This window comes from Saimiri boliviensis, chromosome 20, assembly GCF_048565385.1.
Source record: "Saimiri boliviensis isolate mSaiBol1 chromosome 20, mSaiBol1.pri, whole genome shotgun sequence".
Lineage (NCBI taxonomy): Eukaryota > Metazoa > Chordata > Mammalia > Primates > Cebidae > Saimiri > Saimiri boliviensis.
Window position 1 is genome coordinate 31,035,787 of NC_133468.1, and position 19,151 is coordinate 31,054,937.

Here is a 19,151-nt window from a genome sequence, read left to right on the forward strand (position 1 = left end):
GCACCAGTACGCTCCAGCCTGGCCAACAGACCCAGACCCTACCTCTAAACATGAAAGAAAGAAATTACCCTCAATGGCATCAGAAAGGCTGGGAAAGTAGTGCACAAAGACAGACACTGGTGGATTTTGAGACAGAAGACTGGAATGCCTGCCCTGAGCTGACTCACACCCCAAAATTGCATCACCTCAAAAACATTCCTAATGTCTAAACTGCGGAGCCTAACAAACAGTAACCTTCTTCTCTAGCACAGCAGAGGATGGTATCTTTAACTGCTGAATGCTTTAAAATGTCATTTGATTTTCTCATTTGTTCTGCTCCCAAGCACTGGATTCATCTGAAACTCTTGGTTTCCCCTGGAGGCCATGGTTCCTGGACACTCTGACCTGGGTGATCCCAAGCATGGCCTGGATCCCTGTCCCTAGGAGTTGTTCAGGCATCCCCTGCTCAGGTACATAGGTATGGCCATGGCCCCTCTGATTGTGAGGTGCAAGAGCGAGATTCAACCGAGTCACCAACTGCCATGCACAGGTTTCATCCCCAAAAGACACAGCAGAACTCTCACCTTGACCTTCTCATGAAGCACCATCTGCCTCTGCCCCTGCTGTTTCTTCCTGTGGGACAAGAACTGCCTTTACATCCAAAGCTCAGCCGTTCATTCTATACTACTCCAAAATCCATCTTTCAAGCCAGGTTCCTGAAGAAAATCATTTTCAGTCTTCAGAATTCTGAGCCAAACATCTCATCTTTCTTGAAAGCCCAAATTTGAAGGCTATATCTTTTTTTTTTTTTTTTTTTGAGCTGGAGTTTTGCTCTGTCACCCAGGCTGGAGTGCAGTGGCATGATCTCAGCTCACTGCAACCTGCGTCTCCTGGATTCAAGCAATTCTCCTTCCTCAGCCTCCCGAGTAGCTGAGATTATAGGTGCCCACTACCACACCCAGTTAATGTTTTGTATTTTAGTAGAGATGGGATTTCACCACATAGTCAGGCTGGTCTTGAACTCCTGACCTCAAATGATCTCCCTAACTCGGCCTCCCAAAGGGATGGAATTATGGAATTACAGGCATGAGCCACCTCGCCCAGACTTACCTTTTTTTTTTTTTTTTTTTTTTTTTTTTTTTTTTTTTTTCCCTGCTGCTTTGGCTTCCGTTTGAAAATTAAACTCTATTTGAAAATTAGACTCCTTTAGACTATGTGAAATTCACATTTCCTTCTTCTGGGGTAAAAAGCTCTATCTGAATACAGAGGGCCCCAGGGAAGAAAACAGTCAAGAGAAGGAAATGTAGAAACATTATTTTGAAATATGATGACAGCTTGCAGAAATAAAAGATAAAAGATAAACACTCCAGGTCACCGAGGAAATCAAAATCCTTGTGAGCCCAGCCAGGCTAACAAAGATTTGAATATCAGATGTGTCCTCATCTGTAACAAGAGAGCGGGACTGGAGTGGACAAGGCAGAGGAAACCCAGTCCAGGCCAGGTGTGGGAGAGGAGGAGAGGGGCTCAGAGCCACGAGGCACTTGGAGAAAACTTCCTGCTAGGAGTCAGATTTCAGAGGCGATGGGAAGGCCTAAGGCAGTTTGTTAAGAAGAGGTTGAAAGACTGTTCCTAACCAGGTGGGCATGGGACAGCTGAGAGGGGTGGTCACAAAGGCCCCACAAAGGAGGTGACCTGGGGGTGAGGCTGTGCCAGGGGCATATGCTGGGCACATCAGGGACAATAAAGGCATCCAGGGAACCACAGGTGGGTCCTTCCATGGTCACTTCCTGTCTCCCCAACAGAGGACCACCCACAGGTTCTCCTACAGCCAGCCGACTTCGAATGCAAACATAGGAAGCTCCAACCCAAAGAGTCTCATTGCCACAAATTATCTTCTTCTTTAATAATTTCCCAGTCACACTGGTTGAGTGGCTCATGCCTGTAATCCCAGCACTTTGGGAGGCCGAGGCAGGCAGATCACCTGAGATCGGGAGTTCGAGACTAGCCTGACCAACATGGAGAAACCCCCATCTCTACTAAAAACACAAAATTAGCCCAGCATGGTGGTGCATGCCTGTAAGCCCAGCTACTCAAGAGGCTGAGAGGCAGGAGAATCGCTTAAACCCAAGAGGTGCAGGTTGCAATGGGCCGAGATCGCTCCATTGCACTCCAGCCTGAGCAACAAGAGTGAAACTATGTTTAAAAAAAAAAAAATTCGGGCCGGACACGGTGGCTCAAGCCTGTAATCCCAGCACTTTGGGAGGCCGAGGCGGGTGGATCACGAGGTCGAGAGATCGAGACCATCCTGGTCAACAAGGTGAAACCCCGTCTCTACTAAAAATACAAAAAGTTAGCTGGGCATGGTGGTGCGTGCCTGTAATCCCAGCTACTTAGGAGGCTGAGGCAGGAGAATTGCCTGAGCCCAGGAGGCGGAGGTTGCGGTGAGCCGAGATCGCGCCATTGCACTCCAGCCTGGGTAACGAGCAAAACTCCGTCTCAAAAAAAAAAAAAAAAAATTCCCAGTCACATTTTATTTTATTTTATTTTGACAGAGTCTTGCTCTGTCACCCAGGTTGAAGTGTAGTGTGAGATCTCAGCTCACTACAATCTCTGCCTCCCAGGTTCAAGTGATTCTCCTGCCTCAGTTTCCAAGGTAGCTGGGATTACAGACACGTGTCACCACACCCAGCTAATTTTTGTATTCGTTCAGTAGAAACGGGGTTTCACCATGTTGCCCAGGCTGGTCTCAAACTCCTGACCTCAAGTGATCCAACTGCCTCCACCTCCCAAAGTGCTGGGATTACAGGCATGAGTCACCCAGCCGGGCCCCCAGTCACTTTAGAATAATAGCATGTTGCTTTGTATTCGGAGGGTCTCTCTCAATTAGCCCATCAACCCTGAAAGTGCTGGAAAAGGCCTGGTTTCCAAATAACTGGCTTCCTCTGTGCACACTGAGTCTTATTGTATGCATTAAAAATTACCTTGAGAAAAATTGGCAAAAGAGTAGATGGCACAGAAAGATGGAGAATCCCTGACCTAGAAGAATGGGGCAGTTGGAGAACACAGGGTGTGACAGAAAGGACACACTCATGGTCGTGCCCCATTCATTGCACGGCATTGCATTGTCGGAGGGCTCAGGAGGGTCTCTGGATGCCAGTGAGACCCCAGCCGCAGCCAGCTTCCAGATTCTTGACACCATCTGGAGAAAGAATTTAGGGACGAATCAGAATGAAGCAAAAGGCCAGAAGCTTTTATTGCAAAGCGGAAGTGCGCACAGGCATACTCGTGAGGATAGTCACACACAGCAGAGTTTGAGTTTCTAATTTTTCAGGTGTTTCTTTAATTAGGGAATGGAGTCATCGCTAGGTATTCTGGCTGAGCACGGTGCCTCACACCTGTAATCGCAGCACTTTGGGAGGCTGAGGCGGGTGGATCACTGGAGCCCAGGAGTTTGAGACCAGCCTGGGCAACATAGTGAGATCCCATCTCCATAAAAAAATGAACAAAAATTAGGCGCATGTCATGGAAACTGCCTATAGTCCTAGCTACTTGGGAGGTTGAGGCAGGAGGATTGCTTGAACCCAGGAGTTCAAGGCTGCAGTGAGCCATGATTGCACACTGCACTCTAGCCTGGGTGACAGAGTGAGACCCTGCCTCAAAAAGAAATAATCATTAGGTATTGTGGAAAAGGAGGGGATTACAGGAACATTGCCCACCACCCCCGTTACTGTTCCCTTTCTCCCTATTTGGCTTTGCCCAGAAGAGCCATGGACATGTTACCCCGACCAGGGTTTTGGCCATTTTCTCTTCATTATTTGGGATGTTCTGTTACCCTGTGGCTTCTTTGCCTAGTTTTTGTTTCAGCTGTTGTTTGGGTTTTCCATCCTGCAACCACCCAGTGCTATTCTTATCTCAACCGGACACATCCATTGGACTGAAGCTCCCAGAAGCTGACTCCAACCTCCCTACATTGCATTGATCGCCCCCACCTACCCCACCGCTCAGTTGTCTTCAGGAAGTCTGTTTCCACCAGATTGGCTTCAGTAACCCTCGAATATGTCTGGCGCTGTTTCTTCTTATCTTTACTCATTAACACAGAGATCTCTTTTTGGAAGTGTTTGTTGATTGTCTTCTTCCTACCCGGCATTGGGCTAAGCCCTAGGAAGAGAGAAAGGAGCAGGACAAACCCCATCCCTGTCCTTATCAAACGCGTTCTCATCTGCCCCCAGAAATTCTATCCCTGATCAACGTTCTGCTCATCCACAACCCCTCTGACAAAGCCCTTCCCAATGCCATTTCAGGTTTTCTTTCTTTCTCCATCAAAGCTCTTGGTAACACCTGCCATCAGTAGCAACTACAGGAATGTTGGAATCCCAATTTGTTATTCGATTTATGATTTGGTAATTAGGTTACAAAACCTATTTCCTGTTGTTTGTTGAGAAATGCTGAGTGTATAATAAAACAGATTGTTTGCTAAGAAGAATGATGGCAAAGAAAACCTAGCCACCTTCCGGCAAGTTGAAAACTGCTTGGGGCATTCTCAAGCAGCAAGACAGTATATGCCTATCACACACCAATTAAAACAATTCTTTAAGTGTGGGATATGTGACCCTGCCCCCATGGTTCCCTCGTGGAAAATACTTTAAAGTTTGCCTGTGGTCAGTGGTAAGCAGGCACCAGCTGCCTAACTAGTTTATTTTTGTTCTATGAGAAAAATACCAAACACCTGTTTGTTAATAATAATCACCTGTTCAGCCGGGCGCGGTGGCTCAAGCCTGTAATCCCAGCACTTTGGGAGGCCAAGGTGGGTGGATCACGAGGTCAAGAGATCGAGACCATCCTGGTCAACATGGTGAAACCCCGTCTCTACTAAAAGTGCAAAAAATTAGCTGGGCATGGTGGCACGTGCCTGTAATCCCAGCTACTCAGGAGGCTGAGGCAGGAGAATTGCCTGAGCCCAGGAGGTGGAGGTTGCGGTGAGCCGAGATCGCGCCATTGCACTCCAGCCTGGGAAACAAGAGCGAAACTCCGTCTCAAAAAAAAAAAAAAAAAAAAAAAAAAAAAAAAATCACCTGTTCAGAGAGAATAACTATGTTGGTCAGAGTCTGCTCAAGGCCCTCAGCCTGGAATTCTGTCAGCCCGCTGACAGCCACTCTCAGCTCAGAAGACTGTTGTCCCCCAAGACAGTTCCATTTTGCTGTTCTATCTGGGTGTCTGCTTCTTAATGCCTTCAGCACCACCTGGGTGAGGGTCTCTATGGCCAAGCTGGTCTTGGTAGTTGCTGTTAGGTTTAATAATTAGGCATTATTAACCAGGTGCGGTGGCTCACGCCCGTAATCCCAACACTTTGGGAGGCAAAGATGGGTGGATCACCTGAGGTCAGGAGTTCAAGACCAGCCTGGCCAATGGGCTGAAACCCTGTCTCTACTAAAAATACAAAAATATTTTTTAAAAAATAAAAAAATAATTAGGCATTAAGGGCTTGGGGTTTTTTGTTTGTTTTTGTTTTGTTTTGAGATGGAGTCTCACTCACCCTGTAACCCAGGCTGCAGTGCAGTGGCATAATCTTGGCTCACTCCAACCTCCACCACCCAGGTTTAAGCAATTCCCCTGCCTCAGCCTCCCAAGTTAGCTGGGACTACAGGCACGCATCACCATGCCTGGCTAATTTTTGTATTTTTAGTAGAGACAGGGTTTCACCATGTTGTCCAGGAGAGCGATGGCAAGGAAAATCGAGCCAGCACCCCCAAGCAGAAAACTGCTCATGGAGTTCTAAAATAGTAAACATGTGTATATCACACACAGTTAAACTAGTACTTTAAGCACGGGTTATGTGACCCTGCCCCTGTGGCTCCCTCGTGGAGAAAGCTTTCTAGTTTGTCTTTGATCAGTAGTAAGCAGGCACCAGCCTGCCTAGTTTATTTTTGTTCTATGAGAAAACACGGAACACCTGTGTGTTAATAATCATCTATTCAAAACATGTGGGTCAGAATCTGTTCAATGCCCTTAGCCCAGAATGTTGTCAACTCCCTGACGCCCTCAGCTCAAAAGGCTATTGACACCCAGATAATCCCACTTTGCTGTTCTATCTGGACGTCTGCTTCATTCCCTCAGCGCCGCCTGGGTGGGGGTCTCTATGGCCAAGCTGGTCTTGGAATCATGCCCCATTAGACTTCATCCCTTTCCCTTACTCATCATTACTAAATTTTCTCAAAAGCAAGCTTGAGAGAATGAAAGGCCCAGAGACCCCTTTACTTACTTCTCCAAACATACAGTGCCCTTCTCCTAGTTCCATGGTTCCAACATGACAGGCTGGTCCACAAAGAGTTTCCTCTTGATCAATGACTACCATCTTCAGGCTGGTTTTGACTGGTTTCCCAAGGACGTGCAGAAAGTGGAGTTCTGCCAGGCATGGTGGCTCACGTTGTAGTCCCAGCACCTTGGGGAGGCTGAAGCAGGAGGATTGCTTGAGCCCAGGAGTTTGAGACCAGCCTGGCCAACACGATGAAATTCCGTCTCTACTAAAAATACAAAAATTAGCCAGGCAAGGTGGTGGGCACCTGTAATCCCAGCTACTCAGGAGGCTACACACACATACACACACACACACACACACACACACACTCAAAGGCAGTCTCACTCTGACACCCATGCTGCAATGCAATGGCACCCTCGAAGCTGGGTTCCAGTGATTCTCCTGCCTCAGCTTCCTGCCTAATTGCAACTACAGGCACACGTCACCAGGCCTGGCTAATTTGGCTTTTTTTTTTTTTTTTTGGTGGGGGTGGGGTCTTGCTGTGATGCCCAGGCTGGTCTAGAGTTCCTGGCCTCAAGAGATTCTCCACCTCGGCTTCCCGAAGTGCTAGGATTACAGGTGTGAGCCACTAAGACTGATGCAAGCGCTCCTTTTAAATTAACCCATTTTGTGACTTTTTTTTTTTTCATAAACGCCTTCAATGAGCACTTCCAATCTACCACAACAGATACCTCAGTCTACGGTTTAAGTTATCCCTGCACAGCAGGCCTGACAGAATCCCCCAGACCCCTAGTTTTCACTGGATTCAGCCCCAATCTGGCCCCATAACCAACCTCAGCTTCCCAGCCCTCCATTTCCCTGAGCAACTATTGCCTGGAAAGAATCCTTGTACCAATCTCTGTATCCGCCAGGAGCATCCGTTATTAAAAATGTAATGCAGTTACTAGAAATGTAAGCAAAAAAATAAACGTATTTATTGGTTAGCTCTCAGAATCCACAGAAAGGATGAAGAACCCAGGCTCAGAATTCCACAGGAGCAGAGCAGTCAAAATCACACCAGCTACCGGCCCGGTAAACACACAGAAGCTGCTAGCAGGGGGCAGCAGAGGCCACAGCACGAGATCTACAACATCCCCAGGGACTGGGGCTCAGACGCCCCCACAGCTACTGCAGCCCCACTGCTCCCGGGAGCTGGCGGCCGCAGCCCCTGCCGAGACCACCAGAAAGCATCGTCCACTGTGCCCGCCTCTGTTTCCCTGACACTTGACCCGATGTCCAAGGCGGTGGCTTCGGCTTGCTGAACGTGAACGCCGCGCACACCTGCTCGTTCTGTTGCCAGGGAGGCTGCAAAAGGAGGATGCGCTACTTCTGCTTCCCTCATGGAAGGCTGGGATTCCACAGGCGCAGAAAGGAGGGAGAGATGTGGATGTGAACGTCCTCCAGACAGCTCTGGCAGGGTCGGATGTGGGCGAGTGAGGGTCCCACCCCAGCTGGGGTCTACCCAGGTCCACGTCCTGACATGTTGAGGGTTTTTGTAGAAGGCATGGATGAAGGCTGGTCTGACAACACTCAAGCCCCCGTACTGACCTCAGAGGCTGTCAGACTGGAAGGGCGACACATATCAGGCATCTGCCACCTGTCACACACCTCCCACCCACTGGCAGCCTTCCGTCCCAAGCACACACAAAGCCTCAGTCCAACAATCAACTGTCTCAGCTCTGCAGTTGTATGTCCTGGGTGTAGACTCGCTGAGCACCTCTGCCCAGCCTGGCGTGTGCATACTTCTTTCTCACTGTCAGGGGAGGAGCCCGTCCTGGCTCCCATTGGCCTGTAGATTCACCTCCCCTGGGCAGAGCCCCAGGACCCAGGATCATCCTGTGCCCTCCACTCAGGCACAATGGTAAAAATGGTGCCTGTCCTGCTGTCTCTGCCGCTCCTTCTGGGTCCTGCTGTCCCCCAGGGGACCCAAGATGGTGAGTGGGGAAAGCAAGGGGAGGGTGCTGGAGAGGACTGGGAGGAGGTGAGGAACAGGACATGTGGCTGGGAGAAGGGCCGGATGCAGCTGGGATTCCCTGGCATCTGGTAGGAACGGGTGCCCCAGGCTGTCATCTCACTCAGCTCACACACTTCCAGGAGCATTCAGGGAGCCTCTGCCCTCACGCTAAATAAGACCTTCAGGAATCTGAATCTAAAACCCTTAGTTTACAGTGAAAACAAAGACTCCAAAGACCAAGTGACCTGCTAAGGGTGAGACAGCCAGGACGGAGCAGGAAGCACACACCTGGAGCTGCTTCTGCTCCCGATGGCTGGGTACACCTGCCTGACGCTGAGGGAAAGAGAGAGCAGCCCTAAGGGGAAAGTGAGAAGGCAGGTCAGCTGGAGGGATGGTGCTAGAAGGAAACCCATGCCCTCACCCCACACTCAGACACGGGAGCAGTGGGTGTGGAAGGTGAGTAGCCTGAAGAGAAGACAGTAGGAGCTTGCGGAGATCAAGAGTCACTGCCAGGATGGGGCAGGAGGCTGTGTGTGGCATGGGAACGTGCAGGATGAATACATGGAAGCGAATGGCTTCCCAGCTGCGTGAGTCCAACATTCATGACATTTACACATTGTCAGAATAGCTGTTTCATGTTCATTTTGTAATAAGCATATTTAGGATGTGGTTAGGATTTTAATCCCATTCTGCACCAAAATCTGAATTATTCAGGGTTCTCCAGAGAAACAAAACTAATATACATTGTATACACACGCACATACAATATACACTGTATATTCATATATACACTAAATATATACGTGTTTGTGTGTACAAAAGAGAGAAAAAGAGGAGTTTTATCTAACATTTCTAATGGCTCACACAATTCTGTGGGCTAAAAGTCCTAAATCAGCAAAGCAAGTTAGCAGGCTGGAGACCCAGGAAAGAGTTGATGTTGCAGGCCTGAGTCCAAGGGTAGTCTGGAGAAGAATTCTTTCTTCTTTGTGGGACCTCAGCCTTTCCTCTGAATGTCTTCCACTGATGGGATGAGGCCCACCCACATTATAGAGGGTAATCTGTTTTACTAATTACTGATTTTAAATCTAACGATTAAATCTACTGATTTAAAGGCTAATCATGTTAAGAAACTCGTGAACAAGAATGACTTCAGTACTTCAACGAGGAATCTGCCATATGATCTCCAACAGTACTAACACTCATGTAATTTATATTCTAAATTAACTATGGAACCAATTATGGAAATGTCCTCCTCTCTCAGCTTCCATCTTACACCAAAATGTAAGGTGCAATGCCAAGAATTTGAGAGGAATCCCAGTCTTACCCTGTGCTGACCCATTTTGGGTCACTTCTCAAGTTTACTAGTAAACTCATCTTCCTACACTTTCTAACTCGGTGTATTTGTCTGGTTAGACTAGAAATGTTTGTTTCTTAGTCAAGTTCAATGCAGATTGGCCAAGGTGACTCGGGGACCCAGGATATTTGCATCTTGGGACTCTTCTATTTCATCCTGTGGCCTCCATAGTCATCAACTAAAGGGATAAGAGGCAGTAGGGACAAGCCAAGCAGTAGGGTCATGGATCAGAAGAAATACATCAGTCACTTCCACTCACTTTCTTGTTTGACAAAACTGAGTCACATGGTTTCAATATATCAATAAGGAGGCTGAGAAATATTGTCTTCTTCTGTGCCAAGCAGATTAAACTCTGCAGTGAAGACACAGAATGGTCTCTGAACTATCATCCCCAGCATGAAACCAGAGGCTGTTTGCTTGAGTGAGGCTCCAATGGTGTGATGTGACAGCAGAGGAGAGAGGTGGGGAGGAAGAGGCAGCGGCCAGGCCTCCCCTCGTGGCCCACGCAGCCCCACAGCGGGACACCCTTTCATGGCCCCAGCCCTCAGAGTCTTTTCTTTTGTAGGTCACTACTCCCTGACCTATCTCTACACGGGGCTGTCCAGGCCGAGCAAAGGCATCCACAGGTTGCAGGGTACCATATTCCTCAATGACCAGGCCTTCTTCCGCTACGACAGTGAAGACGGGAAGGCTGAGCCCCTGGGACCATGGAGACACGTGGAAGGAGTGGAGGACTGGGAGAAGCAGAGCCAATTTCAGAAGGCCAGGGAGGAATTCTTCCTGGAGACCCTGAACGACATCATGGAGTATTACAATGACAGTAACGGTCAGTGAACAACAGACGGTGGGGGTGGAAGGTCTAACCCAAGAGGCAGCCCCCCAGGTGTGAGTGGCAAGGGGTCAGCAGGATGGAAACAGTCCCAATCCCAGAGGAGGAACCGGAGGCACAGCAGAAACGCAGACACGTCCGCATCCCGCCCACCCCACAGCGCAGGTGCTCCCCGCTTCCCCGTCAATTGCCCCATCCTCACCCCAGGCCTCAGCTCACACAGGAAGTGATGGCAGAGTCACTTCTTACCCAGGCACCTCTGACCTCTCACCTCCACACCCCCACCCATCCGAGGCTGATTCCCCCAGTGAGAAGGCATCAGACTCACCCCTGACCAGGGAGGTTGCCTGGAGAGTGAGCCACTCTCCAAGTCACTCAGACCTGGGTTCAGCTGGTGGCTCTGCCAGTCCCAGCTGTTGACAGTGAGATGTTCCCAAAATATCTGGTTGAAATCTGCAAACATTGGAGCATTGAGATCCACCTCCAAACAGTTTTGTAATAATTAGCTATGTCTATTGCATGACGGATGTCACAGTCTGTCCTGATCTCGCTTGTAGCTCCATCGCCTAGGACAGGGTGCAGCCAATATTTGCTCAATTGAAATGTGTGGAATGAACAGAGCAAAGCACCAGCACACACGGTAGCCCATGCTGGGAGCTCAGGAAGTGCTGGATTCAAAACCGCGGGCTGTTAGAGTTCTGGAGCCCTAAAGTTCCTCCTCTCCATAAGATGCAGACCTGGGAAGGGCCACCTGCACTGCGGTTGGAGGAGCTGGTGGCAGAGCCTGTGCAGAGATGGTCCCTGTGTCCCCAGCCCAGCACGCTTTCTCCTAAACCACACTGCTGGCCCCGAGGCAGCCAACCTCAGGCCTGGTAAACTGCTGATGTTAAATTAATATAGAGTGGGTGTCATAAGATGGGCTTCTGGCTGGGTGTGGTGCCTCACGCTTGTAATCCCAGCACTTTGGGGGAGTGAGGTGGGCAGATCATGAGGTCAGGAGTTCCAGAGCAGCCTGTCCAATATGGTGAAAACTTGTTTCTACTAAATACATATACACCCAAAAATTAGCCAGGCGTGGTGGTGTATGCCTGCAGTCCCAGCTACTTGGGAGGCTGAGGCAGGAGAATCACTTGAACCCGGGAGGTGGAAGTTGCAGTGAGCTGAGATCGTGCCAATGTATTGCAGCCTGGGCAACAGAGTGAGACTCCGTCCTCCCCACCTTCCAAAAAAAAAAAAAAAAAAGTTGGGCTTCTAAGTACAAAAATGCCCAAGATGCTACATGGGAACTGAATGTTTCCTAAAAGAGCAAGAAAGAGACAGACAGACATTTGAAGGGTGTGGGATGGGAGATCTTGGGAAAGAAAATGGCCCAGGCTGTGTGTCAGCAATAGGAGAGGCGGGGGCACAGGTGATCGGGAAAGACACTGGGAGAAGCTTTGATGGACAGAAATAGAAATGGCAAAGTGCATAATGATGAGGAGGGAGGATGAAGAAATGAACACAGGGTATTAGGAAATAAAAGCAGCTGACATTTACTGAGCACTTGTTTTGTGCCAAGCCCATCTGTGGACATATTAGTGCTCAGAATAACCCACTGAAACCGTGCTCTTGGCATTGCTGTTTCAGGGGAGAGGACATAGAGCCTCAGAGAGGTGAGTGGCCCCAGTTCATGCAGCACACCAGGTGGGAGCGGGAGACACCTGGGACTTGAGCCCAGACAGCTTGTGAGCTGCCAGAATCTATGCCAACAGTACCAACCAGTGCTGGGTAAACACCTCTTTTATCATCAGGATAAAGAGGCTGTGTCCCCCACCCTAAGGAGGTCCATTTCTGAGAGTTGTGGCTAATGGGCAGGAAGGTTGGGACTTTAGAGATTTGGGATAAAGATATCAACACCAGAAAGAAAGAAAGAAGTATTCGGCTGGGCAGGGCGGGTCACGCCTGTCATCCCAGCACTTTGGGAGGCCGAGGCAGGTGGATCATGAGGTCGGGAGTTCAAGACCAGACTGGCCAACATGATGAAACCCCGTCTCTACTAAAAAAATACAAAAATTAGACGGGCATAGTGGTGCATGTCTGTAATCCCAGCTACTTGGGAGGCTGAGGCAGGAGAATTGCTTGAACCAGGACAGAGGAGGCAGAGGTTGCAGTGAGCTGAGATCACCCCACTGCACTCCAGCCTGGGCTACAGAGTGAGACTCCATCTCAAAAAAAAAAAAAAAAAAAATACAAAAATTAGTCGGGTATGGTAGCACACGCCTGGAACTCCAGCTACTTGGGAAGATGAGGCAGGAGAATCACTTGAACCCAGGAGACAGAGGTTGCGGTGAGCCAAGATTGCGCCACTGCACTCCAGCCTGGGCAAGAGAGTGAGAGTCTCTCTCTCAAAAAAGAAGTGATTAGATTAGTTAGATTTAGGTGATGATATGAACTCCACCTAGAACTGAGAGAAATCACAAACCACTTCTATCCAATTCGGAAATGTACTTCGGTATGGTTGTGACAGCTTCCTAAACACTCCCTGTATATTTAAACTAATACAAAGAGATGCTACAGAAGAGATAGAAATCTGCCCACAGCCCCTAGCTCTCTTAATTTCCCTGGCTGGGAGGAATGCATATTTCATCTCAAATTGGCCTGAAATGCCAAACCATAAAGACTTTGCCACTGTCTGTCAACTGTATGTCCAGATAAAATCATATGCCATGATTAAGGAACAGCATGGTTAGATTGCAAAAGCCTTTCCTCCTATTGAGTTGTGAAGAGTTCAGGACTAAGAGTTATTGAGATGGCATTGGCACTAGGCTGACTGGCTCCCTGTGGGGTTGGGGGAGGTTTCAGGGATTCATGCCTTGCAGGAAAGATTTGGTTGTGAGATCCAGAATAACAGAAGAACTGAAGTATTCTGGAAGAATGCCTACGATGGAAAGGACTACATTGAATTCAACAAAGAAATCCCAGCCTGGGTCCCCATGGTCCCGGAAGCCCAGAACACCAAGCAGAAGTGGGAGGCAGAACCAGTCTATGTGCTGCGGGCCAAGGCTTACCTGGAGGAGGAGTGCCCTGCGACTCTGCGGAAATACCTGAATTACAGCAAAAGTATCCTGGACCGGCAAGGTACTCACTGCTCCCTGCTCCCCAGTACTGAGCCAGGAAAAACCAAGATGATCGCAGGCTAGGAGCTCAGAGAGCATCTTAGGCCAGTCTCCTCCATCCATATAAGTCACGTAAACCCCCAGTTTTCACCTTCTAGGATTCATTCCTTTCCTGGAAGGACATCAAAACTTCAGGCAGAATGGGCCAGGAAAGCCACCGATTCACTGGTGGGCTTCCCTAAATTTCACCCATTGACAGATGAGGACCTGGAGGTGAGAGAGGTGAGAGTAACACTGACAGTAAGAGGTAGAGGTCAGGCTGGTGTGGAGGCTCACGCCTGTAATCCCAACACTTTGGGAGGCTGAAGCGGGTGAATCACTTGAGGTCAGAAGTTCAAGACCAGCCTGGCCAACATGATGAAACACTGTCTCTACCAAAAATACAAAAATTAGCCAGGTGTGGTGGCAGACACCGGTAATCCCAGCTACTCAGGAGACTGAGGTATGAGAATCACTTGAACCCAGGAGGACGAGGTTGCAGTGAGCCAAGATGGTGCCAAGGCACTCCAGCCTGGGCAATAGAGAGAGACTCAGTCTCAAAAAAGAAAAAAAAAAAAAAAAAAAAGAGGCAGAGCTAGGACTCCAATTCCAGACTTCAGATTCCAAGTCCTATAGTTGTTTCTCTCTACAATGACGCCTCCCATCTGGGTGCTGGAGAGAAGGGAGGTGTGTAAAATGTCAGCTCCGGAACGATGAGACCCAGCCAGTGTGAGAGGAATTGATGGCTGCAAGCTGACTTGGATTGGAGACATAGTGAGACTCAGGAGTGTGCAGTGCTGCAGGGAAGAGGTTGCTGGATAGAGCCATGGGCTGAATCAAGCTGCTGGGCTGAGACTCGGGGAGAGGAGAACTCCAAGGCCCACTGAGACATGGGAAACGTGGGAATGTAAGGAGCATTCACAACTTGTTGCTGTCCGAGTCAATGCATGGGTGGGGTGGGGACTGGGTGAGAGCGGAGCCAGGATATTCCATGATCCAACAGAGAAGGAACTGGGAAAGCGTCAGCCTTCCCTGATCTTCTGAAAAGTGTCTCAGGTGTCAAGGGCAGAGCTTAGAGCTCAGAGCTCTGCTGATCGCTGACATCCAGGGGTCGGGGTGGGAAGAGACCTGGGCCCGGAGAAGTCGACCTCAAGCCTGCAGTGTCATGCTCTGTCCCTCCACAGATCCTCCCTCCGTGGTGGTCACCAGCCACCAGGCCCCAGGAAAAAACAAGAAACTCAAGTGCCTGGCCTACGACTTCTACCCACGGGAAATTGATGTGCACTGGACTCGGGCCGGCACGGTGCAGGAGCCTGACTCAGGGGGAGACATTCTTTACAGTGGAAATGGCACTTACCTGACCTGGGTGATGGTGTCAGTGCCCCCGAAAGACACAGCGCCCTACTCCTGCTACGTGCAGCACAGCAGCCTGGCCCAGCCCCTGGTGGTGCCCGGGGATGCCAGTTAGGAAGCAAGGGCTCGAGGCAATGTGGGGGTCTCAGCCCCAGTAGCCACCCTTCCTGCCTGACATGGGAGCTGAACCTTAGAAATCACCGTCAATGGATCCGCAAGGCCCGAGCGGCAATGTGGGGGGACAGGCGGGAGGTGGATTTGGAGACTGAAGACTGGGATGCCTGCCCTGAGCTGCCTCGAACCCCAAAATCATCTCACCTTAAACTGCCCCCCATTGTCTAATCTGTTGAACCAAATAAATAATCACCTCTTTTTGTCTGGCATGATGGAGAATGGCATTAACTGTAAAATGCTGTAGAAATATGACTGGATTTTCTCATTGGTTCTCCTCCCAAGCACTGGATTCATCTGAAATTCTTGGTTTTCCCTGGAGGCCGTGGTTCCTTGGCACCTTGACTTGGGCAGTTTCAAACATGGCCTGGACCTGCTGTCCCTTAGGGATTGTTCAGGTGTTCCCTGCTGATGTCCACAGGTGTGGCCATGGCCCCTCTGGCTGTAAGGTGCTAGAACTCTGCAAGCTCTTTCACACAAACCCAGGCCTCTTCTGTGCCTCAGTTTCCCCACACTCCTTGGCACCCTGGGGAAACCGGCCCTCCACTCCAGCCACTCCACATCTCCACATTGGCCTTGGCCCACACAGCCAGAGCTTATCTGAGAGCCCCCAGCTCTCCAGGGCACAGCTCAAGGACGCAGGAATTGGCCCTGGGTTTCTCAGACTCCCTCTGAGTCCCTGGGAGTGAGTTTCCTCAAATGAGTCACCAACCGCCATGCACAGGTTTCAGCCCCAAAAGACACAGCAGAGCTCTCACCTTGACCTTCTCATGAAGCCTCACCTGCCTGTGTCTGTGCTTTTCCTTCCTGTGGGACAAGAACTTCTTTACATCCTGTCCTCAGCCTCCCACTCTGGATTATTTCAAAGTCCATTCTCCAAGCTGGGTTCCATAGAAGAATCATTCCCAGCCTTCAGAATTCTGGGTTAATTATCTTATCTTTCATGAAAGCCTAAATTTGAAGACTATGATTTTTTAACACTTTGACTCCAATTTGAAAATCAAAGCTGAGAAATTATTTTTTTCAAGCCCATATGAAATCCACCTATCCCTCTTCTGGGGGTAAAAAAAATCAATTTAACAGTAGCCAGCTTCAGAAAAGAACATGCAAATAGTCAAAAGGAAAAAATATAGCATATGATATGTGAAAATATCAGGACACTTTGAGCAAATAAAAGGTAAAAGATAAACATTTCAGATCAACGAAGAAACCAAAATCCACATGAATAGACTAGGGCTAAGGAAAATTGGAATAGGAGATGTGACCTCACCTATAACAGGGACATGGATGATGATAAAGGAGGGGACAGAAACTGCAGGCCTCAAGTCCTGCCAGGTGTGGGGCAGGAGGAGAGGGACACAGGGCTACTGAGATACTCAGTGATTTAGATTTCGGAGAGACGTGGAGGCCTAAGACAGCTTGCCAAGACAAGGTCAAAAGAGTTCCGTACAGAATAGGATATTACCTATCTTGTTCTTTTGAGTCTCCAGTGCCTACCAGGGAATCAAATATACAATAGGTCCAGGCATAATGGCTCACGCCTGTAATCTCAGCTCTTGGGGACACGAAAGTGGGAGGATTGCTTGAGCCCAGGAGTTCTAGATCAGTCTTGGCAACTTAGCAAGATCCCAACTCTACATTTTAAAAAGTAAAAAATTATCTGGGCATGGTGGCACACACTTGTAGTCCCAGCTACTTGGGAGGCTGAGGCAGGAAGATCACTTGAGCATGGGAGGTCAAGGCTGCTGTGAGCTATGATTGCACCACTGCACTCCAGCCTAAGCGACAGAGCAAGACCCTGTCTCAAAAATAAATAAATAAACAAAAAGGCCGGGTGTGGTGGCTCACACCTGTAATCCAAGCACTCTGGGAGGCTGAGGCGGTGGACGACAAGGTCAGGAATTCAAGACCATCCTGGCCAAGATGGTGAAACCCTGAATCTACTAAAAATACAAAAAATTATCCAGGTGTGGTGGCACAAGCCTGTAATCTCAGCTACTTGGGAGACTGAGGAAGGAGAATTGCTTCAACTTGGGAGGTGAAGGTTGCAGTAAGCCAAGATTGGGCCACTGCACGCCAGCCTGGGCAACAGAGTTCTTTAAAAAATATGTATCAATGACGTGTAATAATCTTTTTTTAAGCTCCCTAACAGGTTATGTGGCAGGTTCCTGCGGCAGCTGCTGGAAGAGGAGAGCCGCCACTCCACCCCGTGGGGCGCCTCCTGCTTCCCGTGCTCCTGGGATTCCGCCTTGTGCTGCTGGCTGCCAGTGGGCCTGGAGTCTATGGCGATGAGCAGAGTGGATTCGTGTGTCACACCCAGCAGCCGTGCTGCAAGGCTGCCTGCTTCGATACCTTTCACCCCCTCTCCCCGCTGCGTTTCTGGGTCTTCCAGGTCAACTTGGTGGCTGTACCCAGCACCCTTTACGTGGATTTCACCCTGTGTCACATGATTTGGGACAGAGAAGAATCAGGAAAGGGGAAAGGAGAGGAGGAGGCCCTGATCCAGGGAGGGGAGAGCAGCAGAGATGCCCCAGGGGTTGGAAGCCTCAGGCTGCTCTGGGCTTATGTGGCTCAGCTGGGAGCTCAGCTGGTCCTGGAGCGAACAGCGATGGGGTTGCAGTACCACCTGTACGGGTTGCAGATGCCCAGCTCCTCTGCATGTCGCCGAGAGCCTTGTCCATATAGATTAACCTGCACCTTTTCCTGCCTCTCAGAGAAGATCATCTTTCTATAAAGCCATGTTTGGGGTCAGTGGGTTCTGTCTCTTGTTCACTCTTTCTGTTGGAGATTGTGCTTCTGGGTCTGGGAAGACTGTGTAAGCCCCTGCGGAACTTCCTAGGTGGGGCCTCTTCCTCCAGCCATGCTCTGGCCCTGAGCAGCAAAAGGAACCTCCAGCAGACCCTGTGAGCAATCCATCAGCCTGGCCCGCCTTGTTCCATCTCAGACACCATGTGCCCCACAGCCCTAGTGAATAGGGGTGACGTATCCTGACCTCCCCCACCTGTGGATACGGCCAAGTTGAGGTACCGGTCAACCAAAGGAGCTGAAGGAGTGAAGGACCTGCCATCGCCCAATACGTGGGATGGTTATATTGATTAATTCAAGTGGAAAATTTTGGAGAAATTGCACTCACGGAAAGTGCTAACTGGGCCAGGCACTGTGGCTCACACCTGTAATCCCGGCACTTTGGGAGGCCTGGACAGGCAGATCTTTTGAGGTCAGGAGATCAAAACCAGCCTGGCCAACATGATGAAACCCCACCTCTATTAAAACTACAAAAATTAGCTGGGCATGGTGGTGGGCGCCTGTAATCCTAGCTACTTGGGAGGCTGAGGCAGGAAAATTGCTTGAACCTGGGAGGTGGAGGTTGCAATGAGCCAAGATTGTGCCACTGCACTCCAGCCTGAGTGACTTTACCAAATACCAGCTGAGCCAGGAGACCCCCCACCCAGGCGGCACTGAAGGTAATGAGAGGCAGACAGCCCGATAGAACAACAAAGTGGGTCTAACCGGGGTGGCAAGCAGCCTTCCAAACTGAGAGCCTCAGGGGCAGACAGCATTCCAGGCTGAAGGCCCCAAGTACACGCTGACTCATGCATTCATTCTCCCTGAACAGGTGATCGTTATTAACAAACAGGTGTTCTGTATTTTCTCATAACTCAAAAATATACCAAGTAGGCAGCTTACCACTGACTACAGACAAACTAAAAGGTATTCTCCATGAAGGAGCCATGGGGGCAGGGTCAGCTATCTCAAAGAATTGTTTTGACTGGTGGATGATATTTATACATTGTCCTGGCACTTTGGAATGCCTCAAATGGTTTTCCACTTGGGGAGGGGGTCAGCTAGGTTTTCCTTGCCATCGTTTTTCCTAACAAACAATATACTCTATCATACACTCAGCATTCATCAATATCCATAAACTCAATATTTCTCAACATGACTCTGTCTCTCAAAAAAAAAAAAAATGCTGGTGTTCCTTAGGACTGTGTTGCAGGCCCTCTCTCTTCCCATCCCACACCCTCACTCTTCCTGGATAACCTTCCCTTTATCTGTAGCTTCAGCCACACGTCCTTGAGGAT

General features: G+C 49.4%; 1 protein-coding gene and 1 pseudogene across 1 annotated transcript; both read left to right on the forward strand.

Moving 5' to 3' along the window:
• Positions 1–8,078: 8,078 nt before the first annotated feature.
• On the forward strand, positions 8,079–15,281 carry LOC101036757 (zinc-alpha-2-glycoprotein-like). The gene is made up of 4 exons (XM_039460278.2): positions 8,079–8,208; positions 10,148–10,408; positions 13,253–13,528; positions 14,730–15,281. Exons 1-4 carry the CDS (start codon positions 8,133–8,135, stop codon positions 15,011–15,013), a joined length of 897 nt encoding a protein of 298 aa, XP_039316212.1. The 5' UTR covers positions 8,079–8,132; the 3' UTR covers positions 15,014–15,281.
• On the forward strand, positions 15,105–17,976 carry LOC101036438 (gap junction gamma-3 protein-like; annotated as a pseudogene).
• The last annotated feature ends 1,175 nt before the right edge of the window (positions 17,977–19,151 follow it).